Source organism: Zasmidium cellare (genome assembly GCF_010093935.1).
Source record: "Zasmidium cellare ATCC 36951 unplaced genomic scaffold M409scaffold_39, whole genome shotgun sequence".
In the NCBI taxonomy this organism is placed as follows: domain Eukaryota; kingdom Fungi; phylum Ascomycota; class Dothideomycetes; order Mycosphaerellales; family Mycosphaerellaceae; genus Zasmidium; species Zasmidium cellare.
The window spans coordinates 367,691-393,140 of record NW_022986983.1 but is presented as its reverse complement, the minus strand read 5'-3'; the positions used below and the strand labels follow the sequence as shown (position 1 = coordinate 393,140).

The following is a 25,450-nucleotide window of genomic DNA, read 5'->3' as shown; positions in this document are numbered from 1 at the left end:
TTCGTACCCAGCTGATGTTGGAGTGATAGTGAAAGTCGCTTATCTGTGGTCTGGTGACAAAGGAAAAGGGTTCTGCGATTGGACATTAATCTGTTGTCTCGTGGGTTGGGGAGGGGAGGAGGGCGAGGGGATGATACGTACGCTCACATCCTTGATGGACGTGACATTCTGGTGCTGGGAGACTTGTGTGTCGTTATTGTCGGAAGTGAGTCGTGTGATGTGAATGCCGAGTGGGTCGAGCTGCGTCGGAGTCTGCGTCTTCATTGCATCACTCGTCGAGCATGCCCATCAGCTCGTTGCCGACGAGCTCAGCGCCGGTGTTGTCGTTGACCTCGATCTCGTCGACGTTGTTGTAGCGCCAGAAGACGTCGTGCTCGTTGAGCTTCTGGTAGTGATCGTCGAACGAGTACTGCTTGACGACGGATCTCTGCATCCAGTTGACAGTGTTATTTCCTGGGACACGAGGAAGACCCAGGAAACGACCGTGGATGCGCTCAGTTGAGATCCGGTCGTCGCCTTCGTACTTCGCCTCCTCGCGGCATGGCCAGTCTGCGACGTCCTTGTACACTCTCTCCGGATGCTGGAAGAAGTCACGGTCGCGGCGATCCTTCTCGAACTCTTTCGTGAACACCGTCTCCTGGGATAGGACGGCCGAGCGGTTGTTTCCCAACTCCTTGCCTCCCATAGCTGGCTTGACCGCGTCAGGGAACTCTGGTAGACCAAGACGCTCCCGGTCTCTCAACTCCTTCACGCGCCTTTCTCCCTTCTTCTGCATCTGCTTGCGGACATCGTCGGCGTACAGGGCACGATGCTCCTCGACGTCGTAGTCGCGTGGCCAGGCGACCGAATCCTTGCAGACTTTGCTTCTCGCGAAATTGGTGCGGCGTATACGCTCCTGCTTCTTAACACCTGGAGCGACCCACTTCTTGGATTGCGAGTGCATTTCTTCGTGGGTAATCTGTGTACAAGTTCAGCTCTAGATCTGGCATACTCACTGACTTGAGGAAACTCGCGAGGGTGAAATCGATGAAGTCGTAGATTCCGGTTGGGTGCGGCTGTGCAATAAGTCAGTCTCGATCACGCTTCAAGTGCTTGAAGATACATACATTGAGCCGGGGAGAGATCAAGAACGGTGGGTGAAGAGGATCCTGTGAGTAGTCTTAGTCTCGGTCTTTGCATGTTGTTGTTGCCGCACTTACGTCCCCTGATGGCGGTATAGCGATGTAGTAATGTGCGTTGACGTAGCGTGCGTCCTTGTCGACAATGCGTTCAACGACTCCGATCGCCGACTCCCACTGGCGGTCGGAGTATGTCGGCGGGTACTTGCTGTGGAGCCAGGCGGTGTTTTGGGTGAGACGCGACCTCAACACGTCGAATCGATAGCCGGATGTCCTCAACTCCTGCGAAATCTGGTCAGTATTTTGGGCCATCGCTCAAAAATGAAACGATGGCCGCCAGTGGCGGCACTGGCGATATGGGCTTGGTGCTATGTGCTTGGTTGATGGCTTCCTGGCAATGTTGTGGTATGGCTTTGGAGAAGGAAGAGAAGAAGAGGAAGAAGAGTGGCAGGCAGCAAGCCACCATATCTCCATTTCGAAAATGAGTGAAGTAGATGCCTCCAACTTCGACAATACGTCATCTTCCAATGTCCGCCTTCACTCAAGCCGTCGTGACACTAGGCAGAAAAGGGAAGATGGTCAGAGTGAAGGAAAGTGAAGTAGACTTACTCTCCAGATATGCAGGGTCCTTTCGAGCGGCTCTAGCGTACGGATACGCTTCTTCGTTCCCGCCAAGCAATTTCGTTCGCTTGGGTGAAAGCTGAGTGCTGAGGGTTTCTTCACTGATGCGAATGCCGAGTTTCAGGTAATCGAGGTTGTGTTAGCAGGGGCGGTGGTGTTGGACCTTGTGCCGCGGATTGCGCGTCTCAACGATGGATACCTTAGGGGAAGTCTCGTGATTGTTATTCACACTGGCGACGTCGCTCGTGCCGATGGAGGTGAATCGACGATGCCGCTGCCGCGCGGACTTGTTGAGATTGATATGCGCCGAACTGAAGATGTGCTTTCTACCTGAGTGCATAGGGTCGACGTCGGGGGTTGCGTGCCGATGGTCGAGTCTCCGGGTACGCAGAGAGGCTGATATGGCGGGGAACTGCTCACGGCAAGGTCATGCGATAGGGCGGTCGTAGATTCCTGGTAGTCGGTGAAGGACTTGGCGGTTTGAGACTGGCGGGAGTTGTGTTGAAGTGATCGAGCGTGGTCGTCGATGAGATGTGGTTGATGTGGTCGATGTGGTGAATAGTAGTTGGGATAAGTCAAGGTTAAGTAGAAGAGTAGTCAAGGGGGTTGAGGCCGATGTCCAAGGATGCGAAGTGGTCGGTGTGTTGTTGTTTGATAGAAGGATGGCTAGAAGAAAGCAAGCTTATATAGCTGCGCCTGCGCCTCAAGTGAGTGCTTACAAGGAAACATGTGATTGCAGCGGATAAGAGATAGCTGGCGGAGGCATATGTTGAGCTTCAGACCCAGTCTCTGCTGAATTAAGGTTTTCTCCGCTGGCGAAGCTTGAGGCGAAGGGACATCGAGCCATTGTCTACACCAACCTTGGACTTGCATTCGGTTTTGTAGCATGAGAGGTGGAAGGCGGAGGGCATTGCACATATGTGTTTCGATACCGTCTGGAGTTTCGCTCATGATTCGAGTCGCGATGTTGACATATCTCTCGAAGAGATTTCCTAAGGCAGAGCGATTCTGTTGACATCCCTCAAGTTCTGTAGATGGCTGGACGTGCATTTGCAACCATGGCAACGACGTCATCGCAAGGAGATGGACGTATTGCGATGATTCGACGAGATTTTGAGAGAGTGTGTCATGAAAAAGCATTGGTAGGTGTGAGGAGATGGTATTTGCTGTTTTCGAGGTCGGCAACGACATACACTGATGGATTTGGTGGTGTTGTGGGAGAGGTGAGGTCAGACGACAGTTCCGAAAGGATGTGCACGAAACAGGGAAGCGCCACGACACTAGCCACGCCACGAGGGCAGCCGCTGGGGCTACATAAGGCTTTCACGCCCGCCCGGCCTGCTTCTCACGCTGTGAAAGAATGCGGTGCGCTCCTCGTCGTCGGTATCGTTTGCGGGCGAGGAGCGCACCCGGCGTCTGCCCATCGCGCGAGTCCCGTGAGGATGTCGCGCGACGCCGCCGCAGCCATCTCCGCCGCCGACGGACGAGATGGCGAGCGTGGCGCGGGTGCTTCGACCAGACGACGGCGACCATCGCCCATCGACAGTGCAAACCCGCGCATCCATCGACGCCCGACTCTCGACCGCCGGGAAGCCCTCCGCCGCGCTCATCCTCTGTTCGGCCCTGCTCCATGCGGCCATGGGCATCTTCAGCTCGTTGGCTGGCAGCAACCGACTCTGCAAGCGCCGCAAGCCTGCAGTTGGGGTCCGTGCCACGCGACTGTCTTCCTCAGAATGGAAGGCGCGACAATCACTGGCTGGCATGTGAAACGCCTGTCGAGGCCATGCTGCGTTTCCGACAAAGACCTTCAACAACGGACTCATGACCCGCTGTTCAAAGAAACCCATGGTACGTGTGCTATTCTCATTCATTGTCGCACTATTGTCCGCTGCTTCTTCCTCGCCCTCCTCCTCCGACCCTCTTGCAACGACGTTACGAATCTCTTTTGTACAGCATTGCAGGCCACGACCATTGCATTCACCCCCGCCTTAATCATAATACCTTCTACAACACCCCAACGCATGACACTTTTGCTCTTCGCACACCACCACGCCCGAAGCTCAAACTCGATCCCATAAAGAGTTTCATTCACACATCTTGGCCTTCTGGAAAGCGCCACAACCACGAACACACACTGAGACACACCGACAGGCACTCCCGACTTTCCGTGCCAGTCACCAGCATGGCACCCTCAGAGAACCAACAGCAACCCCCAAATCCCGCGCCTCCGTCTCTTTCCGCTGGCGCCCATGAGACGAGCTACTACTACGCAGAACAGAATGCATCACGACCTCCCTCACAACAAGAACCATACCCGACACCTTACCTCGGTCTTCGAGCCAGACTCGCTCAGATCTGGATTAATCGCTGGACGATCCTTCTTTTGCTCGTACTGATCCGAACACTGTTCGCCATCGCAAGTGTCGACGACAACATCGGCACGGCGAGAAAGCAAGCCTTGAGCGCCTGCACTTCTGTCGAGAATGTAGGCTCCGCCATGGCATCGATGCCCCACTATATGAGCGAGGGCATGAACGAAGTGACCGCACAAGGCATCGAGAAGGCCGTCAATGGCCTGATGCAGATGCTGATCTTGACATTGACGGGAGTGGAGGAAATTGTGGTCTTCATCATCAACTTGTTGACCTCCACCTACGTTTGTCTAATCACCCTCGCCATCAGTGGCAGCTTGCATGTTGCCATATCGGTGGCCGAGGACGTGGGTGACTTCCTCAACTCCACCGCGAAGGACGTTGGCGACGACCTTGGCTCTGCCGCCTCAGACTTTCAGAACGCTATGAACGGCTTCCTCTCGGGAATCAATGATATCGGCGACCTCACCGGCGATGACTCCAAACCGCCAACGATCGACCTATCGGGTGAAATCGACAAGCTCAACAACCTTGAACTGCCTTCGGGCTATGATCAGGGTCTTCAGACTCTCAACGGCTCCATTCCGACCTTCGAACAAGTTCAAAATTTGACCAACACTGCCATCAGATTTCCATTCGAAGAGGTCAAGAAGCTGTTGAACGAGAGCCTGCCCAAGTACACCATGAACCGATCCTTGTTCCCGGTGCCCGCCAAGGAGCAACTGACATTCTGCTCCGATGACGACGGCGTCAATGACTTCTTTGACGATCTTGTCGCAATCGAGCAGATGGCCAAGAAAATCTTTCTCGGAGTCATCACGACTTTGGCAATACTAGTCATGATTCCAATGGCCTGGCGCGAGTACCGAAGCTGGAAAACGATGAACGAGAGAGCACGCTTGGTCAAGGACGATGCATACGACTCCCTCGACGCGGTGTACATCGTGTCGAGACCGTATACTGCCGGCGCGGGCCTGTGGTTGGCGAGAAAGTTCAAGTCTCCTCGCCGTCGCGCTTTGGTGCGATGGAGTGTGGCTTACGCAACCACTGTCCCGGCTCTGTTCGTCCTCTCCCTCGCGATAGCTGGTCTTCTTGGCTGCCTCTGTCAATACACCCTGCTCAAGTCTCTTGAGAAGGAAGTGCCAGCCCTGGAAAACCAAGTTATCGGTTTCAGCGACAAAGTCATGACCTCGCTGAACAACGCAAGCCAGCAGTGGGCTATTGGCACGAACAAGATCATCAACGATACAAACACTGACATCAATGATGATGTTTTCGGCTGGGTCAACACCACCACCGGTGCGGTCAACAATACTCTGAACGTGTTCGTGGACGAGATGATGGGCGCCCTGAACGACACTTTCGGCGGCACTGTCCTCTATGACCCAATCATGGACGTCCTCAATTGCTTGGTCCTGCTGAAGATTCAGGGGATTCAAAAAGGTCTGACTTGGGTCAGCGAACACGCCAAGATCGACATTCCAATGCTACCCAACGACACGTTCTCTCTGGGAACTGCTCAGAAGGTAGCAGGCTCCGAGTCGAATATCCTAGCTACTGGTCCTGATGGAGCAGCTGCGGATGCGATTACGGATGCTGTGGATCACGTCGTCCGAGCCTTTGCAGAGGCCATCAGACAAGAGGCTATCATCTCAACCTGTATCTTGCTGATATGGGTCATTATCGCTCTCAGCGGTATCATCAGAGCCTTCTACTTGTTTTACCGCGGCGGCGATGCTGGCGTCTACCATGGTCAAGATCCGACTGCCCGCTCTTCCATATCTCAAGACAAGTCTTACGAGTTGTCCCGGATTCCAACCTACGAGCAGGCAACGGCATCTCAGCAACCAGGCAACAACCGAGCGAACATGTACAATGGTCAATCGTACACCCTGACGCCAGCACCAATGCCAACCTTCGAAGTCACCAGCGCCACTTCGCCCATCATGCACACAGCCTCCAATCCGCCAGAGGAGAAGATGGGCACCGTCAATGGCCAGAACGTCGATACTGCTATCCGCCGTCCATCGCACATCCGTGCTTCAAGCCACGGTGACTACGCCGTCACCTCACCGATGTCGCCACCGCAGGCGAATCCGTTTCTCAGTGCGAACGAAATCCAGGATCGAAATCGAAATCCTTTCTCAGACCCCAGACGTTGACATCACTGTCATGAGTGGTGTCAGCCATACACCTGACCGCTCTTCTCCCCTCCGAGCGGCCACTTGGTTGGGAGAGCTCAGTGTCATCCGTATGGTCACGCGGATGGGATCTGAGTCTGCAGTCGAGACTTTCAATATGCTCAGACCGAGGAGTGCTTCTGGTCTCTGTGTCTTGCAGCTTTTGGGCAGACACAGGCGCATCACGCAGCCTCGGCTGGCATTTGCGCAAACTGAGCGACTTTTGTGAGTGCAGTTGCGTCGTGCTCTGCACCTGTTTTTATCAAGCGTTGCGAAACCCCTTCCACCCTCCTTCACCACGATCCAGACGATTGAAGACACCCATCGCTATTTTTGGACGAACTTGAATCCTCTTGCGATCTGGATGACTTGAGAGGGAAGAGAAGGCGTTGTATTTCCTTTGGTTAGTAGCCCTCGACGCCCCATCCATCCCGCTCCTCTACCCCGTGTCATCCTGCATTGCGTCGATACCGCTGCTTCTGAACTCAGCACGCCCGAGCCGGTACTCGAAGAACCTGTCGTGGCTTGCCCCAGGTTCTGACAGATGCGGTTGCGGACCTGTCTGGGTCGCTGCAGAGATGCACTGCGCAATGCAGTGAGCGCGGCGTACGAGCCGGACAAGTGTTACCATGCTACAGGCGCATGGTATGAGCCGATTTGCCGATCTTCGTGAGAGGGATCTGCTTGGGTATGGCCGCTCTTTCGCCGGATCTCCCGTTTGGACCTCCTCTGCTGCCTTTTCCGCGCGAGTTCGTGAGTCCGGCAACGGGGGATCTGTTGCTGACGGATAACGAGCGTAATCATTTGTTTTCAGAATGAAAGAAAGGGATGCCGACGTGTGCGGTTGTTATTTGGGAATTCCTTTCCTCTGGATTGAGAGTTGGTTCATCCGCTTGGTCCTTCGGGACCGTGGAAATCTGTTGGCTCAACTTTGCATTTCGAAGGCTGGTGTCTTTGCAGTGTTTCGATGCAGGAGCTTGGGCAGAACCTGACCATCCATACCATCCTTTCGACCAACACTTTCGCTTTGAACTATGGGGGATCAAGAATGCTGTACGTAGCTGGCAAGAAATACCATCCTCATTTGACGAACAATGAATGTCCTACCTTTTTTAATCAATTGGCTTAATCAATGTGAACTAAATTTGGCATCGCCCCTCAGTCTGTGCACAAATAGATCTGCCCAGACCCCTGCAAGCCGCTAGCGCCGTCTTGCTTCGCGACTCAGCCCTACGGAGATGACAACTGCCTTCACATCGTCAACTGCCTCCATTCACCGTCGACATCCCTCTCTTGGACAGCGTGCGCAACCAGCATCATATTCCCAGGCCACATTCGCTAGCATCATACCCCGACGGGATTATGACCACCGCCACCACGACTTCCCCGCGGTGAGGACGCCATGAATACCAACAACAATTTGCCCCTGCGGCCCCCGCCGCGGTCGCCCTCTGGAAACCGGTCACACTCGTCGCTCTCACAGGCTTCATTGCGGAGCGAGTCCAGTCTATCCAATGCCTCAACCGAGTCCAACCAGGTCGGTGTGCAGTCCATGAATAGGCGCTCCCCGTACCTCCAACAGCCGGCAGTTCGCCCATCTACCGCCGGAGGTCTCACACCATCACAGAGCACAAGTACTCTCCAATCTGTGACAGCTCCACGACATGCCACCAGAGGATCTGTTGATGGGACTATCAGAGTCGCGTCGCCCGGCATGCCAGGCCACCGGGCGCGACAGCATAGCCAAGGCTTCTTCGAGCCCTCTCTGCCACATGCCACTGCCAATGCAAGTGGACTGAGTGCGTCACAAATCGCTGCTCAAGCGGCTATGCATCATATTTCACCACCGGCCTCCACAGTCAGTAATGAACGCAAGCGGTCATATCCGGGTCTGGCTCCGATCAACACTTCAGGCCCAGCAGGCAGTCGACGACCGAGCGACCATGGAAGCCCACAGATTTCTATGGGGGCCGGTCTCCCATACAGCAATGGCACTGTTGGGGGCAATCGCTTGGCTGCCGCGACCGCTGCGAATGTTGCATTCCCAAATGGCAGAAGTCCACTTCCTTCGCCGGGTATGCCTCCACCGCCATCGACACTAGGCCCTCCGCCTGAAAAGGAGCCTAAGCCGAAAAGCTCGAAGATGAAGCTTTTCAAACCCAAAAACATTGCCCTGTCAAAGGATAAAGAAGCCAAAGTCGGCCCCGTCTTGCCATCTCCGGGTAAAACGCCCTCAACATCGAACTTTCTCCGCGGTGGATTCCCGAACGCTTCAACTACGAGTCTCTTGGATCAGAGTTCGGCTGCGAGCTCTTTATACTCATCAGCCAATGTCTCCACGTCTACGCTTGTGCCCACGATTTCTGAGAAGGACAAGGAGAAACGACATCACTTCTTGTCAAGACAGAAACACAAACTTCGCGATGAGCCTGCTCAACTACCACTCTCCTCAGCACACTCGAATTCACAGGCGACAAATCCTGACAAACCGCAGCCCCTATACTCCTTTACCCCGGATTCGCCTGGACCTGGCGCTTTTGCGAAATCCATGTCCGGATTTGACCTCAGGCATGGTGGCAGAGCTTTGAGAGAGAAGAAAAAGGAGGAGAAAGCTGCGGCTGCGGCTGCTAATTTGAGCTTGACTCAAGTCACATCAAACACATCTGTGGGAACGTCTGATCAATACCTTGGGCCTAGTAGCTACGATCCCAGCTTCTCAGGACCACCATCTGGGAATGCGAGCGTCTTCTCTTTCCCCTCTGAGACGACATTACCTGTGACCGCACAGGCATTCAGCAATATTGGGGCTCAAATGGGCTTACCTGGAATTGGACCGGATGATGCCTGGCCTCTTCTAAAAGCGCGACTGCTTAATCTCTTCTCTGGGGAAAGCTTGCGGACCCCGATCGAGGACTTCAACGCTCTCGTGAGTGTACACGTTCGAAGATGCATCCAGCGGAGATCCCCAATTGTGCTGGTTGAAGATGTGAGGGAACTCCTGCAAACTGGCTTCAGCTCTCTTGCTCAGACTTTGAGAGGTGTGCCGGATGAGAGACTCGTCACAAATCTGGTCGAGATGTGGATAGGGGTATATGGTGCCATATTGCCGTTTTTGCAGGCGGTCTTTCTACCTTTGGAGCTGGAATTCAAAGGCCGCGGTACTGTCATGACGCAACGAGAGGCACAGGAATTCTGGGGCGCGATCCCAGAGTCGCTGAAATCAGATGAGCGACCGACTTCTGCTGGGGGATCACAACGACTCCCAAATATGGCGGATGAGCTCGAAGTAAGGCGCATTACTTTGATTGCTTTCAGGGACACTGTGATCATCCCAAAGCATGAAAGTCTGATGAATATCTTCAGCCGCTTGTCGCTGGAAAGTCTGAATGCTGGAGTCACGCCTGAAAATACCACCAAAGGACGAGAACACGCTCGAAGCGATCCAGCAACGACAGGCGCAGAACGACCAGGGACTGCAGGCAGTCTCAGTCCGAGGCTCAGCAGTTTCAACTCACAAGGTTCGACATTGCTGGATGCGGCGAGCACTTCATCTGGAGGTGCGATGAGCCTTGCCAGCCGAAGCAGAGCCACTTCAAACACATCAGCTGGCAGCTTTGGTACCAGCATGCCACATCTGAGCTCTCCTCTGGCAGGACCAGGCTCATTCAGCGTGACGAGTCAACCTCAAGCATCTCCGGTGGCGCTCACTGATCCGGCAAAAGTCACAGAGACTGTAGCCAGGATGTTGCAATGTCTGTACGTCCTCGCATCATGCCAGACTGGAGATGTAGCTCAGGGCAATGTCGAGCGACTTACAGGAGCGTTAAAGTACAATTGGCTAGGACGGGGTCGCACGGGACGAGATAGGAGAGGCTGGGTTGGAATGAAAGGACAGAGAGTTGGACTAGTAGGTGCGTAGGATTCGAGCAGGGCTTGATTGAAAAGGAGCTGGATCTCGGTGATGATGACGAAGAAGGAGCATTGACTTGGAAATACCAAAAACCCGGCTTTGAATGCCGATGATGCTCCCGGAGCAGAAATGAGAAACGTACTGATGAACTTTTTGAAAGCCTTAACTACGATTACAGACTCTTCGGCCATTTTTGGTGGCTTTTCTACCCTCAACCCTTGTCATTGTTATGTCCGGCTTCGCTAAGCACAACTTTTTCCTTCCCGTGCGAGCTGATGTCGTTTGTACGTGCTTTCGGGGCTATTACTCAACCTTCGCTTGTTACCAACGAGCACACCAAGCGGATATTAATGTGAAAGTGACAGTATGGCCGTTGCAAAGATACGAGAGGCAAGAAAAGTAAAGGTCTTTTCGTATAAAAGGTATACTTGGCACTATACATCGCCTGATCAAAGGCAGCATAGAGCAGAGCAGGGGCATAGCTACAGCTCAAGCCAAAAAAAACACCTACTCCATCCACAATCCTCGTCCATCAACAACGCCCATCATGACGACTTCCAATTCCATCGACGGCGCCACCGTCGCCCCCCGCTTCGCCCCTTTCAACATCATCTCCCTCGACTACAAACAAGTCAAAGGCGTCGGAATCCCCCTCTCGATCCTCATCCCCAAACAGCTCAAAAAGGGGAAACACCCCATCGCGGTCCGCTGGCATGGAGGCGGGTTTGGGACGGGGGAGAGGTTGTTTGCGGATTGGTATGCCACTTAACATCGATCACCCTCCCTCTCCATCATGCCACAAGATTTCCCTGATTGTTTCGAGGTGACTTGACTGATTCGTATATGTCTATGTGAAACAGGTACGCAGAATGGACCCTCTCCCTCTCCCTCACCCACAATCTCCCTCGCGCCCGACTACCGCCTCCTCCCCTCCTCCAACGGGCTGGACATCCTCTCCGACGCCGAGGACTTCTACACCTGGCTCTTCTCCCCAAACACCCTCACCGCCCACCTCCCCGCCGGCATCCTCCCCGACCTCACCAGCGTCCTCGTAACAGGCGAAAGCGCCGGCGGCTGGCACGCCCTGCAAGCCGGCCTCCTCCACCCGTCGCGAATCACAGCGATAATAGCGCACTACCCCATGATCGACCTCGCCTCGCCGCACTTCAGTCAACCCCCACCCCCAAACCACCCCAAACAAATCTTCTCCCCACCACAACCCCAAGCCGACCCCTCCCTCCTCATAACCTACCTTTCCACCCTGAGCGGGCAAGAAATCATCCCCAACCGCATCCCCCCCGACGGGGATATAAACGTCCTGATCATGCTCCAGCAGGGTCTGTATCCTCACTACTTTGGCACGGATCCGAGGTTGTATCCGTTGGAGGTGTTGGAGCGGGTGGAGGGGTTCCCGCCGATGTGGGTTTTGCATGGGGAGGGGGATTCGGTTGTGCCGGTGGAGGGGACGAGGAGGTTTGTGGAGGCTTTTGAGGCGAAGGCGAGGGGGAGGGAGGCGTGGGGGCCTTTGTTTGTGAGTTATAAGGAGGGGGCGGAGCATGGGTTTGATTTGGGGGATGATGGGGTGGGGTGGAGGGAGGAAGGGATTCGGTTTATTGAGAGGTTTTGGCCGGTGAGGGAGGAGGAATAGAGGACGGCACTAGACGAGGAGGGAGAAGTTTTAGCGGTGGTAGTCTTTCGATGTTTGTTTGAGAGATGTTGTTTTTGCACTGTACAAATTGTGTAAGTCAATCAAGCGTAGACTCCCTTGTCTCCTTGCTCCAAGAGCAGCCACATCCTGATCCATCCATCATCCAACCCTTGTTTACGCCAATTGGAGTCCAATAAGACAAGTGACGCCAAGTCGATTTCCCAAGTTCTCTCTCCCGTTTCCATGCAAGATTTCGAACGCTTCAATAAACAAGACCACCAAGATTCAGGGTTAGGAATAGAGGTTATGATCTCTCGTTGAGCAATGCCTGCACGCTCGACCATTTCTGCTTGAGGCTGTCGTGGTCTGATTGCGTCTGTGAGGGTTGTCAGTATGTCGCCTGTAAAGTGAGGGAGGTTGTTGTTGTCACTCACCTGAGCATGCGCCATCTTCGCATTCACCAACTCATGCTCCATCTCGTCCATCTCTTCCTTCAGTGCGCGGTTCTCATTCTGCACTTCGATATTCCGCTGCATAATGCGATCCATCTCGTCCTTCAGCTTCTGCTCGATCTCTGCGGGTTGTGCGTCGACAAGCTTCTGGAGTTCTTCGACCTGAATCTTCAACGCTTCATTCTGATCCATGAGCGAGTCGTTCTCGACCTTGATCTTGACCAAGTCTTGTGCGATGTTGACGTGTTCGGCATCGTGTTGTTGTACACGCTCTTCGAGGCCCTTCACTTTGGTAGTAAGTGCGGCATTCGATGTTCGCAGATTCTCCAACTCAGTCTCCCGGTCGCGCTCCAGTCGCTGTTGCTCTTCCCACTCAATCGTATACCTAGCAAGCGTCTCATCCGAAATCTTAATATCACACGCATCTCGCACCATCTCATCTGCTCTGTACAACTCCTTGTCGGCACCGCCAGTGACAGAGCCGAAGAATCCGGAGTCGAGAAGAGATGACGCAGATGGGGATTTGTCAATGTACACGTCAAACAGCTTCTCCTTAAGAAAGTTGGTCAACTGACTCATGTCTTTCATCTCCAGCAGGGCTGCCCGGTTATGCTGCATCAGAACAATGCCAAACTTTAGGATGGCCGTCAGCCCTTCGCTGAGGATCAAATCGTAAATCCGTAACACTAGTTGCAGCGGAAACCGGTAAGCGAACAGTGTCAGGAACCATTGCGTTGCATATAGCTGAGGGCCGACGTTTCGTCTTCGGAGGTGGCAGTAGACAGCCGGTTCGTATTCCTCGAGCAGTCTTTCGAATTGATATAGTCGCAGATGTAGGCCTGTCATATCAGGCGTGAACATGCTTCGCAGATCGTACTTGGCCATGAGCCTGACCAGGAGTGTGAATGCTTCTTCCTCGCTCATGTTGAAAAGGAGCGGCATTGCAATGAAGTTGATGCCCTGTGCATAGCCGACACCCTCGTCGAACAGTGCATAGGCTTTGCACACGCCGAAAAGTCCGTCTTGGAGGCCAGCTGATTGCGTGTACTTGGAGTAGGACGTCCTCGAACCCATGTCTCGCTTTATCGCCTTTTCAAGCTTCTGCAGTGCAAGTGACTCGCGCTTCGTCTTCTCTTCAAGCAGCTTTGACTTCAACTCCGGGGCATTGCTCTCCACTGAAGTCGGTGGGCTGGCCATTCCGGAGTTAGCAGTCGTGGATCGCTCTGAGTGCTCACTTGAAGCATCAGACGTTGCCTCTTTGTCCCCATTGACACCGTTGAGAGTAACACTGGATCCCGTTCGCGAGTTTGGAGGCCTCTGATGCTCAGCGTCTGTCCCTCTAGCCTTGAGAGTGCGATATATGTTCTCCAACTCTTCGTTCTTACTTTCAGCCAATACCTGCCATACAACACCGCGTATCGCTGGAGGGATGCCAGAAGTGATGGCTTGATTCAGCTCTTCGCCGCTGGTTCTTGCTACCGCTGCTGGTCCCTCATAAACAACTTGTTGCCACAGATCCCAATTGACTTCTCTTGGCTCTGCTGCAGGACCAGCTGACATGCCAGAAGCGGTCCCAGGCGGCAGACTTGGGTTGAGAGGCGGTGATTTGAGGCCTGATGTCGAGTCTGATCTTTCATGGCGGGGAGGGCTCGAAGTTGGTTCACTGTCACCGCTCGCATGCGCATCTTCCTGCTTGTCTTCTGCGACCCCGTTCGCCTCGTGGCTGTGGAACTCTTCTTGCCTGCGGAGGCTAGTGAATTGATCTTGGAGGCTTGGCTTCCCACCATCATGAATTATTGGCAGGCCGTCTGAAGCAGCTGAAGCGCTCGTGCCTCGTCTTTCACTGAACCGACTCTCTTGTCTCGGCGCAGGGGGTGATCGGGCGGGCTTCCTAATACTGCCCATCCTCCCCAAAAGCGCGCCGAATCCACTGGAGGCTTTCCGCAGAGGTCCTGGAGGAGGCGGTGACGAGACTCGATCGTTCGCTTGTCGCTGCTCCAACGCGTGCATTCGGTCTGCTGATGATGGCGGTGGTGTGGGGATGGGCAAGTCTCCGGACAGTCCTCGCATGGTGCGCATGGGCGAGTGCTGGCGCGAGCCGACTTTGCTGGGCGACACGCTGCGATCGCGCGACATTGGGGAAGCTGCGCGTGGAGGCGGGAGTTGCACGCTCTCGAGGGTCGTCTGGCGCGAATGGCTGCTCTTGCCGTCGTCTTCGTCCTTGTGCTCTTCGGCTGTCGCTTCACGCACGAGCACTTCCGGTGCGACCTCTTCTTCTTCCCGCTCCTGGCTGGTGGATCTCTTCGGAGTGTAGGTCTTGACACTGCCATCTTCATTGCTTTCCACCGCACGCGCCTTGACAGTCTCGGCGCCGCTGATTCCTAGGCCGCCCTGGTCTTTCTCTCCATCCTCGGCCGCCTGCTCTTCAACGATCTGGGGTTCGACCGACGAGGGTCGCGGGGTAGAAGTTGCATCCTCAAAGGTTTCCTATTCTCAGTCAACTAACGGGTTGTACTAGAATTTGGTGGCAAGGAGCCTCCATACCTGTCTGTCCTCATCATCGTCCTTGATCCGCATCTCCGAAGCCATGGTCACGACAGAGAGCCTCTTTGATCCGCTGCTTTTCCTGCCTCCACGCGACTCGCGCTTGCCTGGGCGCAGAGACTTTCTTCGATCGGGGATGCCAGGTGCTTGATTGCGCACAGTCGGTTCAGGAGGGGATAAGGGTGGTGGAGCTGGTGCAGGAGGCTCAGGAACAGCAACGGTTGATGAAAGCTTGTCGGCAGCGATCGTCACCACGGATTCGGTAGTCGACATTATGCTATGTGGCCGTGCAACGCGACCAAGAACACAGCATTGTATGCACCGAGCGACATACCAATCGAGAAGAGAGGGTCACGGTCAACAAACCGCAGAATTTAGCACTCGTCACGCACATGGAACAACAAGGGCCGGCCATCAGCAACACGCAGCGCCAGGGGCAGTGTACGGCTTCTGTCTCCTGGCCACCCACCGCCGGGCCAACCATGCCCATCTACTACTACTACTACCCTCGAGTCTGACCACCCAGGCCACTCGTGAGCAACCCCCCTTTGCGACTCTGGCTCACTAAGACGCGCCAGGACGCGTCGTCTCTTGGACATGTCTCCTCTTCCCGCTCTTGTATTATTTACCTTTGAGACCCCACAACGCCCTGAGACAAAAATAGATGACAGCAAACAGGGTTGTGTTTCAGCTTGTCGTTAGGAAGGGCTAACCGTCTCACGTGATGAAGATGTCGCGTTTTCCGACTCTAAACTTTTGCTTTGACTTCAATTCATCCGGCCCTCAGGTTCTTGTCTTGCACGAGAGATCGCACGGTAAACTCAATCTTACTGTCGAATCTATCTCCCAAAGCGGCGCCATGTGCGCACACGTCGACTCGACAGTCAGTGTTCGCGCGGATTGATAACAGCCTTCATTTAGGCCCTTATCCAACTAGGCAGGCGATGTGGTAGGCAAGCAGATTCAACAGTTTCTCCTCTTCCAGGCCACCACTTTTCTCATACGACTTCAAGAAGAGCGGATCTCCTTCGTCAGACCTCTCACACATTATTCCGCTCATTCAATCGCAAGATGTACTACACTGAGAGGCTAATGCTGCGAGCTTTTGACCTGCGGGCAGATGAGAAAGTCGTCGCTCAGATGTTCAATGTGAGTTCACGTTGCTAGCATCAAATACAAGACACGTTGGCTAACTTTCCCTTTCATAGGACGTGGAAACAATGTGGGCTCGTAGGCCGACCGTCCAGACGACCTCCGGGATTGAGCTGATTCAATTCGACAGTGTCAGCTGAGGTGCCTCGTGCAGATCAATACAATGCGAAGAAATTCATCGAAGGGATCGCTGCACGCACGAACGGAGTCCCCTCGTTCGTGATCTGCCTCAAGCCGGAGCAGGGCCTTGACTCGCTGGGACCAGACGACGACCTGTTCGTGAAAGATGGCAAGGCGAGATATCCCATGGTAATGTTCTCCGATTTCCTCACATTGATTTGCCATTGACATAGACCAGATCGGCATGCTCAACCTCGGCGGCTCTCCGCAGATGAGCTACGTTAACCGGGTTATGAGGTTCGGTATTAACTTCACGAAGGAGCATCAAGGTCCGTTCCTCGCCCAATGTCGTGGCTCTCGCTGACTTGATATGCAGGCAAAGGATTTGGGACCGAAGTGCTGACATGGGCGATGGATTACATGTTCGGCAGTCTGGGAATACACAAATGCGAATTGGACGTGTCGTCTGACAACCCGAGGGCAATACGTTGCTACGAGAAAGTTGGATTTGTGAGAGAAGGCGTGCTGCGCTCAAACTACCTCAAGAACGGGCAGTGGCTGGACGTGAGTATATTAAACACCTCTCTACGCAACTGCTTACATTTCATCTGGCAGAATCTGAAGATGGGACTCCTTGAAGATGAATGGCGAGAACTACGAGCGGGAAAAGCCGCCAAAATTCCACCTCGAAGCACGTGACTCGCTCAATAGACTTCTTTATTGAGAAACAAACAACGCCTCGTCAATGGGCGTTATTGAAAGAACTTCTTTGAAGTGTCAATAACACAATGCATTGTCAAGATTCTTCTACTGCGCATATTAATCACGCTGTTCTTCCCCATCAACAACCTTTCGCAGATCATCACGACAGTCTTCAACTCTTCCATCGGACATTCAAGAAGGCCTACAACAGCTTCAGAACAGCAAAGCAATCCCTCAAGAAGTCCGAAAGAGCAGATACTCGCAGTCCAACATCACACAAACCAACTCTGCAAGCACCGCACCGAAGATGTCGTTCGATCTCGAGAAAGGCGCAGGCGCCTCCAGCGCTTCAGTCCAGCAACCCACCACCGCACGTCTCTCCAACACCTTCCCTCCAACATACGAGCAGCATGTCAATGACAACATGCGCAACTTCGAGTCCGAGTTCCAAGAGGTCAAGTTGAGAGACTTCGACGGCATCCAAGACTCCAAGCCCAAGCAGCGCAAGCGCAAGTGTCCGGCATGGGTGTGGCTCTTGACGGGCATTTCCATCTTGCTCATCATCAGTGCCTTGTTGGGCGGCTTGATCATTCACTACATGAACAAGCAGAACAGTCATGTCGACAAGGTAATTACTGCCCCCTCATCCGCAATTGCAACTGCTCTGACATTGACTAAGGTGGCTTCGCAGACGTCTCTGGCTACTCGTTCTGAGGAGACCACGACGATCTCTCCTTCAACGATGACCGTCTACATTACTCAGACTCCGCCCACCCCTTCGACGCAGGTCGTGGTCACGACTCTCACACCATCGACATCGACTCCATCGATCGTCACGGTAACTTCGACAACGACGGCATCCAGCCCTGAATCGACATCTACTTCAACCACCGAATCTCCCTCAACCACCACCACGAGCATCATCACCACCGCTTCCGCATCAACCAGCAGCATCAACCCCAGCGAAGCCGCTCTCAGCTCCAGCATCGCAGCCGAGCGATCTCTCAAGAGCGCCGAGATGATTACCTCGCCCATCACGACAACTCTCATGTCCGTCACCACGGCCACAGAAGTCAGCGTGTCGACTCCACCACCTGAACCAAGCAAGACATTGATTCCGATGCCTGGTGGTGAGATTGGCAAGTGTGGTGTTCCTGGTCAAGCCTGTAACTAGAGAGAGGACGTGAGACGGGAAAGAGACGAAGGGCAGACCGAGGTGGCTGTGGTTTGTACAGTATCACTTGGGCCAAGGCGTTTTGGGCTTTGAATTTTCGTTGTAATGTTAGCATGGGCTGGGCTGAGTATGGGTCTCAGAACCGTGGACTGCAGTCGCAGATAGGTCTCTCCAATCGTGCTCACCGATGAGCTTCTCGAACACATAAGTATCCCTTTCCTTTTCCTTTTCCTTCTCTTGATTCTCGAATCACATTACACGATCAATATTTCCGCTATACTCCCAGTCGATATACCTAAAACACCACACGCAGTATATCGGGCAGCTGCACCCTTGTGCCTTTACGTGGTTCCTTCCTTGGAAGGCTCCTACCCGCAAGCTCGTTCTACTTTCTCTTTCTTTCAACAACATCATCATCAAAGAAGGCTTTTTGTTCCAAACAAGTGCCTTGTACCTGGTCTTTATACTCCCCCTTGACAAAGAAGCCTTCAGCAGCATTGTAAGTCCATCTCCATAGAAACCACAACTTACCTGTAGTACGTACTACCTCTACTCTATCATTCTTACTTGCCAAAGCAGCATTGAAGTTTTCTGAATATCGCTGGTCGATACAGAATTGTCTTTCCTTTCGACACAACGACTACATTACGACAAACGGAAGTTTTTGGAACATCGCTGGACGACAGAGAACCGCCTTTCCTTTCAACACAACAGCTACATCAGAAAAACCAAGGCAAGTTCCCCACCTGCAATCATGCCTGCTAATTGCTCATTCTGCCTCGAGCCTACCAATACCTTCATCCCCGTTTCCGACACCGAATCGGTCTGTCATGGTTGCGTCGACGACTACATCGTCCCTCAATTCCACCAGGCGCTCGACCACGAGGTGAACTATCCCGTCCTTGTCGGCTCCACCAGAGTCGAGCCAGACCGGTTCATTGATTGGCTAGGCAGCACCTTCATCCAGCGATGGGCTCGTCGGAAGGAGGAGTTTGGGTGCAACGATCGAATCTACTGCCCGCACACCATTGAGAAGGCTCAAGAACTTCCTGTTGGTGAGGTCACCCACATCCCTTTGGCACTTTCTGACTCGCAACAAGCAGATTGCCTCTCGCAGAACGTCCCAACCACACCCTGTGGAGGCTTCGTCGCCAAGAAGACTGACGAGGTTGCAGTCACAGCTTGCAAAAGATGCTGGGGATACGTCGCTACTTGTTGTGGTGCCGCCGTTTGGAGTGGATCGTCTATCCACAACTGCAAGCTCGAGGACTCTGACCCGCTGGCGGGCCAGATCCGGGGCAAGCACTACCAGATTTGTCCTTCATGCGTAAGTATAACCCCCCAGACGTGAGACATACAGGGATCATGGCTAACATCTTTCTCAGACTCGAAAGTATCAGCTATCAAGCGGATGCAATCACATGCAGTGCCCTTGTGGCGGCCAGTTTTGCTATGTCTGTGGCAAGCCGGCAACCTCCACGAGCGGTCATTGGAATACTGGATCGACTTGTCCGCGCTGGAATCACCCCGATAGCGACAATGCCCAATTCGACGCCCCTCTGAACGACGATTTCCTCGAGGAGAACTTCGGCGGCGAGAATGGCTTGCCGTTCGCGCGATTGTTAATCACCGACGACGGGTTCGATGAAGAGATCATTGTCGGCTTCGCTCACTTCCAGCAGACCACTCGAGAGCACCTGGATCGCCTTGCCGAGGAAGGCGAAAGCACACCTGAATATCCTCTGTTCCTCACCGAGGTCCTTCGTCCCGATATGGAAGCTGGCTTTGATCTCCGACGGCCAAACTCGTCTCTCACTCAACTCGCTCCTTCGGGAATCTTTAATATACACAACGAGCCCAATTTTCACCTGGAGCTTGACCTGGTTAAGATGGACATTGAGTTCTTCTTCGATACGAGAGCCGAGCTCTTGAACGAAATTGTCGAGGCTATGATGCCTCGTCCACGACACGTAGGTCCAACCCCCGACGAAGACATCGTAATCAACATTACCCCTAACCTGGGCATGCCCGGCCGGCCAGCCATGCGCCATGAGCACATGTTCTCCGTTGAGCTGCACCTGATTGTTCGATTTCTGCGCATCTGGCTCATGAGTCAAGACCGGGACCTGCCTGTCACCGGCCCGCTACTTCCCATGGCCGAAGTCATGCTCATCACTTTCTCCGGTGAATACCGGTTCGATCAAGTAGCCCGCATCGACAATGTGTACTTTGAGCCTGTCGAGCAGAATGATGAGCGAGACGTGGAACAGGTCCGAGAAACCAATGCTTTTCTCGATGCGTTGAACGACGAGCTGTACATGCACGCTGACCAGCTTGTGCGTGATATTCTGAGACGCTTCCACAACCCGGATTGGACGATCGGGGATGAAGAGATGGATCTCAGCGACTGAATCGTAGGGACATTCAGCACGAGCAGTGAGATCCGATGAGAGGACCCACAGGTTGGGTGAAATAACTAGGAATAAATTTTTACAAAAGAAACGAAGTTATGATTGACGAAGCACCTCAATTTTATTTCCATAATAGAACACACTGTCAGGGGCGTAAATGGCCTCGACATATTGTGAAAATGTCAAGTTCAGACAAGACGCTAAATCTGCTATCATGTGAAGTCCCGAATCCAAGTGAGTGAAAAATTCCATGCCTGAGGCAGCGAAGAAAATCCGACACCTCCAATTCCGCGCTACTGACTTCACTTCCTCAAAACACCAACAAACAGAAAAGAACCCATTCGAATCTGAACCTTTCAACATGGCCGGCCCACCGAAAAAGCGTCAACGGCGTGAGGATAAACAGGAAGGGGAATTGCCCCAGAAGAAATACTATCGCCAACGCGCGCATGCGAATCCGTTTTCTGATCATGATTTGACTTAGTATGTCCACATTCTTCCCATCACCTATTTCCACTCTCAAATGAGTAGTAGACATGTGACGAATTCGACCATGCTAATCAAGCCTTACAGCCCCGAATCCCCCTCAGCAATGGACTGGTCCCAACACTACCCAGCCTTCATCGCCACCGAAGAACAAGAATCCACAACCCCCAACCCGGCCGACACCACGGACTCCCACCCGAAGCCCAAGAAAATGACCCAACAAGTCACAATCGCAGACATTGGCTGCGGCTTCGGCGGGCTGCTCTTCGCCCTCGCGCCCAGATTCCCGCAATCCCTCATCCTAGGCATGGAAATCCGCACCTCCGTCACGGAATTCGTGCAGGATAAAATCACTGCTTTGAGGAAGCAAGCACAAACCACATCCAACACCTCTCCCCATACATCAACGACAACAGATCATCCCACAATGAACGGCTCCTCGGCTCCGCCCCCTCCCTCCTACCAAAACATCTCCTGCCTCCGCGCCAACACCATGAAATTCCTCCCCAACTTCTTCCCCCGCTCCCAACTGCACACCATCTTCCTCTGCTTCCCCGACCCACACTTCAAAACCCGCAAACACAAAGCGCGCATCGTGTCCCCGACCCTCAACTCCGAATACGCCTACGTCCTGCGCCCGGGCGGGAAAATCTACACCATTACGGATGTCGAGGATTTGCACTGCTGGATGGTGGAGCATTTGGCGGGGCATGCGAGTTTTGAGCGGGTCGCGGAGGAGGAGGTCGAGGGGGATGTTTGTGTTGAGGTCATGAGGCGGGAGACGGAGGAGGGGAAGAAGGTGGAGAGGAATGGGGGGAGGAAGTTTGTGGCTGTGTTTAGGAGGTTGGAGGATCCGCCTTGGCCGTGAAGAGAGAGGGAGAGAGAAAGAAAGAGGGTTGTGGTATTGATAGATGATGGTATTCATAGTATTCTTGATGGCTCATATCGTATACGTCTCTTGATTAGCTTACTTTGCAGGAACTCGTCCAACTTCCTCCCTCAAACAAGGAGAGAAGAGACGTAGATCCTTCCCATTAGCCATTGACACTGTATATAGTACAGGTAGCGAGCTCTTCTTTCCTTTCTTTTCATTATGCGTCAAATCCATTCCCTCTCTCTTCGCCTTCAGATCCCATCGACTCACATCCTGTCTCCCATTAGATGCGGTTCGAAAACTGGCAAAAAGCTCTGACGCTCATTTTCATCCGTCATTTTGGTGGTATCCTGCGAAGAAGAAATCCCCAAATTATCATCCCTAGGCGCTAGAAAAAGCAGAAATCCGATGCCGTTGCGATGAAGTCTCATCGTCTGTGCAGCTGATGCGAGAAACGCCACTATTACTCCCGTGATGACGTAGATGCGTATAATATTCGGAATGTGCAAAATTAGATCACGAGCTCGATGTTGCGCTCGCGGGACTGTTGGAAGCAGTCCCTGATTTGTCGCCCTTCTTGGCCTTCTCCTTTTCGAAATGTTCCGGCCCTTGGTTCGCGAAAGTGTAGCTCTTGGGACCGTGGTCGACTGGGGGCTTTCGAGGGGTCGCTGTGCGTTTGATATCCTGTGGAGGGCTGTATTCATGAACAAAGAACTCAGATGCCGGTTGAGGAGGCTTTGGCAGCTGTGTCGTCACGTTCATACCAGGTGATGCTCCCGACGACGTGACAAAACTGAACTGCTGACCCCCTTGAGGAGGCGTTTGCATGTGAGGTTGTTGTTGCTGGCCCTGAGTCTGTGGGGGTGCGTGCTGGATGAATTGCATTTGCTGCATCTGTGGTGGGTAGGCCATGGTGAGGTTGCCCTGCGCATTGACAACAGGGACACCGCCGCTTGCGAATTGCATCGACATTTGTGATGATCCATCAGGCACTGGTATCACAAATTGCTGTGCCGGTCCATACGATGCAGGCACCTGGAAATGCTGCTCTGGAACTGGTGCGTTCATGTAGTGCTGTTGCAGCATATAAGCTTGCATTTGCTGTGGCTGCTGCTGTTGCTGTTGCTGCTGCGGCGCCACGAAGACATTAGCCGGGAAGCTTGTCTGCGCCGCGGGGGCCGACTGGGGAGGTGTATTCTCCGTGATGACATTGTTCCCGACTCGGGCCTGACTGAGCTGCTGCTGAGAATGTTGCTGATGGTGATGATGGTACAGCGGTGTGTGCGGCGGTGACGAGACGGGCTGCGGCGGCACTGACTGTGAGGGCATCGGTACATTGTGCTCAGCATCCGTCTCGCTGATGCTCGCTTGACGGCTAAAGTGGCCAGACGCTGACTGCCAAGGCGGAAACTGGGGCCGGCTCTGCTCCTGCCTGGCTGCCGCTTCTTTGGGCGACATCGGCGTAGGAGGCGCGAGATTTCCCATGGACGAAGAAGATGCATGCCTCAGCATCTTGGGCGAGTTGGTTGCGGCGTCTGCAAAAGTCCAGTTCAACGGTGACCGTTGCGCCGAGCCAGGTACTGATTTCATAACACGGCCTTGTGCCACCCCGTTGATTACATTAGAAGATCGTATACGTCGTAGTTGTTGTCCTGGAGCGGCAAGATTTGACGTCTGTTGTTGTCCGGGAGATGCTGGTTGAACTGCGCCGCTGTATGATTGACTGCGCAGAGCAGCCATACCCAAAGGCTGTGGCTTTGGGCGTTGACGTCGGACAGCAATGCTGGCAGACTGCTCTCCTGGATGGGCAGGGGTCTTGAATGTAGCTGTCTGCTGTGGTTGTGGCGTCTGGATGGCAAAGTTGCTCATTTGTTGAGCAAGCATCGTGCCATTCTGCGAGTCTCTACGAACGAAAGCCTCGTCCGCAGGCCAAGCCAATGGCTGCTCATGCTGCACCATCTGCTGCTGTTGATGCAATTGTTGTTGTCTTTGAGCAGCTTCACGGAACTGCTGCTGAAGATCATTGGGATCCACTGGGACCGATTGTCCAGGTTGCCATTGCGAGGTGGAGGCGTTGGGAGCCTGCTGGGAAGCCGGCACTTGCTGATATTGATGTTCTTGCGATAGCGACACTGATGAGCTGCGACTGTCTCCCCAGTCAGACGCTGGCGCAGAAACAGAATATTGCTCCTGCATCGTGGTTGACGAGGGGAAAATGGACTGTTCGGAAATAGTGGACGGAACGCTGGAATCGTTGCTGGAGAGCGGAGCGCCAATGGGTGCGGGAAAGGCGAAAGTGTCTTGCTGCTTGAACTCGTTTTGCATCTCGGGAAACACCTGACGTAGGACGTCGGCATCGCCAGAGAAGCCATTGTGGAGGGTATCGAATTGCCCTGAGCGCATCATTCCCCCGTTTTGTGCAAAAGCATCGAATTGTTCCTGGGTCAAAGTGCGGCGGTTCATTTCCTGTGGGCTATCAAACATGTCCCCCTGGAGTTGCTGACCCTGACCCATCGCAGCAATGTTGAAGTCCTCGTGTGGAGTTGTATTGTTGGCGTAGGGCAGGCCGTGTACCTGGTCCTGAAACTGCGGCATCGATGACATTGACATGGAGGTGGATGTATTGTCGTCGGCGGCGCATTGCTGCATCATGGAGAAGTAGTCGGCGGACGTGAAAGAGGGCGAGGTATCAGAGTCGGACGGGTAGTTGGCGGACGCAGGCTGTTGCTGCTGGGCGAACAGGTTAAAGGCACCGGCCTGCTTCTTCGCATCTTGCTTGGACTTTGCGCGTCGGTTCTGAAACCAATTCTAGGCACGTCTCAGCTGCGCTCCCAAAGCTTAATCACAAGTTTGCAGATGGAGACTACTCACGTTGACCTTGTCCAGCGACACGCCCAGGGAGTCGGCGAAGCCCTTCTTGGTGTTGGTGTTGGGCTTCTGCTGTTTCTGGTAGTGGGCCTCGAGGATGTCGTGCTGCTCCTTGGTAAGGCGCGGCTTGATGTCGCAGGACATGTGATGCGGCACATGTTGGGGGAAGTGTTCGGGCATGGAGGCGTGGCTGGCGTAGGGGTGGTGGTGCTGGTGGTGGTGGGCATCGACGTACGTCTCGCCGGCGTCGTGAAAGGGCATGTGGCCGGCGGAGGGAGCGACGAAGGCCATGGTCGGCCGGTTGTCGCTGCTGCTGTGTCTCCTCCTGCGCGCGGCCTGGCAGCAGCAGCGGTGGCCTCGCTCAGTCGCAAGTCAGTCTGACAGCAGGGCTGGTGCTGGTCGGCGGCGCGCCAGCCTGGCTTGCTGCTGGCCGGCTTGGTTCCTAGTTTCCCAGTAGCAGCAGCTGGCCTGGCGGAGGGAGATCGTCGAGATGGGACCCCGGTGTCGTGCGGCCCCAGGCGTTTCCCGGCGGGAGATCCAAAGCGAGCGACTTTTGGGAGCGCGGAGACAGGGCGATGCCTAAGAATAATGCAGGACGAACAACAGCACCAAGCGAGGGAGGGCGAAAGCGAGTGTGGAGGGCGCGATTATTGCACGGTACAGCGCGGTGGAGGAAGAGAGGAGAAGGACGACGGTTACGGCAGGAGCGTTGCAGTGGCAGGCGCACGCTCGGCGGAGGAAGTCGCAGCCCAGCAGCAGTCAGTAAGTCGCATCCTCCGCAGTCCAAGTCCACTCACAGGCAGCCGGCAGGCAGGGCA

General features: G+C 54.1%; 9 protein-coding genes across 9 annotated transcripts; 6 read left to right on the top strand and 3 right to left on the bottom strand.

The window, feature by feature from the left end:
* Positions 1 to 268: 268 nt before the first annotated feature.
* M409DRAFT_27911 (uncharacterized protein) lies at positions 269 to 1,430 on the bottom strand (the record flags this gene model as incomplete). The annotated part of the gene is made up of 4 exons (XM_033808784.1): positions 269 to 958; positions 996 to 1,055; positions 1,107 to 1,148; positions 1,200 to 1,430. 4 exons carry the CDS (start codon positions 1,428 to 1,430, stop codon positions 269 to 271), a joined length of 1,023 nt encoding a protein of 340 aa, XP_033662744.1.
* Positions 1,431 to 3,921: 2,491 nt separating this feature from the next.
* Positions 3,922 to 6,273, top strand: M409DRAFT_27910 (uncharacterized protein; the record flags this gene model as incomplete). Its single annotated transcript, XM_033808783.1, has 1 exon — positions 3,922 to 6,273. The coding sequence occupies one exon, from the start codon at positions 3,922 to 3,924 to the stop codon at positions 6,271 to 6,273; it is 2,352 nt and encodes a 783-aa protein (XP_033662743.1).
* A 1,732-nt stretch (positions 6,274 to 8,005) lies between these two features.
* Positions 8,006 to 10,210, top strand: M409DRAFT_27909 (uncharacterized protein; the record flags this gene model as incomplete). Its single annotated transcript, XM_033808782.1, has 1 exon — positions 8,006 to 10,210. The coding sequence occupies one exon, from the start codon at positions 8,006 to 8,008 to the stop codon at positions 10,208 to 10,210; it is 2,205 nt and encodes a 734-aa protein (XP_033662742.1).
* Positions 10,211 to 10,748: 538 nt separating this feature from the next.
* M409DRAFT_27908 (uncharacterized protein) lies at positions 10,749 to 11,849 on the top strand (the record flags this gene model as incomplete). The annotated part of the gene is made up of 2 exons (XM_033808781.1): positions 10,749 to 10,904; positions 11,070 to 11,849. The coding sequence occupies 2 exons, from the start codon at positions 10,749 to 10,751 to the stop codon at positions 11,847 to 11,849; spliced, it is 936 nt and encodes a 311-aa protein (XP_033662741.1).
* A 304-nt stretch (positions 11,850 to 12,153) lies between these two features.
* M409DRAFT_69637 (uncharacterized protein) lies at positions 12,154 to 15,118 on the bottom strand (the record flags this gene model as incomplete). The annotated part of the gene is made up of 3 exons (XM_033818383.1): positions 12,154 to 12,225; positions 12,284 to 14,788; positions 14,846 to 15,118. 3 exons carry the CDS (start codon positions 15,116 to 15,118, stop codon positions 12,154 to 12,156), a joined length of 2,850 nt encoding a protein of 949 aa, XP_033662740.1.
* Positions 15,119 to 15,916: 798 nt separating this feature from the next.
* Positions 15,917 to 17,993, top strand: M409DRAFT_27906 (uncharacterized protein; the record flags this gene model as incomplete). Its single annotated transcript, XM_033808780.1, has 8 exons — positions 15,917 to 15,994; positions 16,054 to 16,075; positions 16,128 to 16,306; positions 16,356 to 16,446; positions 16,494 to 16,681; positions 16,733 to 16,812; positions 16,976 to 17,447; positions 17,499 to 17,993. The coding sequence occupies 8 exons, from the start codon at positions 15,917 to 15,919 to the stop codon at positions 17,991 to 17,993; spliced, it is 1,605 nt and encodes a 534-aa protein (XP_033662739.1).
* Positions 17,994 to 18,747: 754 nt separating this feature from the next.
* M409DRAFT_27905 (uncharacterized protein) lies at positions 18,748 to 20,404 on the top strand (the record flags this gene model as incomplete). Its single annotated transcript, XM_033808779.1, has 2 exons — positions 18,748 to 19,320; positions 19,379 to 20,404. The coding sequence occupies 2 exons, from the start codon at positions 18,748 to 18,750 to the stop codon at positions 20,402 to 20,404; spliced, it is 1,599 nt and encodes a 532-aa protein (XP_033662738.1).
* A 361-nt stretch (positions 20,405 to 20,765) lies between these two features.
* Positions 20,766 to 21,758, top strand: M409DRAFT_58913 (uncharacterized protein; the record flags this gene model as incomplete). The annotated part of the gene is made up of 2 exons (XM_033814031.1): positions 20,766 to 20,887; positions 20,978 to 21,758. The coding sequence occupies 2 exons, from the start codon at positions 20,766 to 20,768 to the stop codon at positions 21,756 to 21,758; spliced, it is 903 nt and encodes a 300-aa protein (XP_033662737.1).
* Positions 21,759 to 22,280: 522 nt separating this feature from the next.
* M409DRAFT_58912 (uncharacterized protein) lies at positions 22,281 to 24,923 on the bottom strand (the record flags this gene model as incomplete). Its single annotated transcript, XM_033814030.1, has 2 exons — positions 22,281 to 24,572; positions 24,636 to 24,923. The coding sequence occupies 2 exons, from the start codon at positions 24,921 to 24,923 to the stop codon at positions 22,281 to 22,283; spliced, it is 2,580 nt and encodes an 859-aa protein (XP_033662736.1).
* Positions 24,924 to 25,450: the final 527 nt, after the last annotated feature.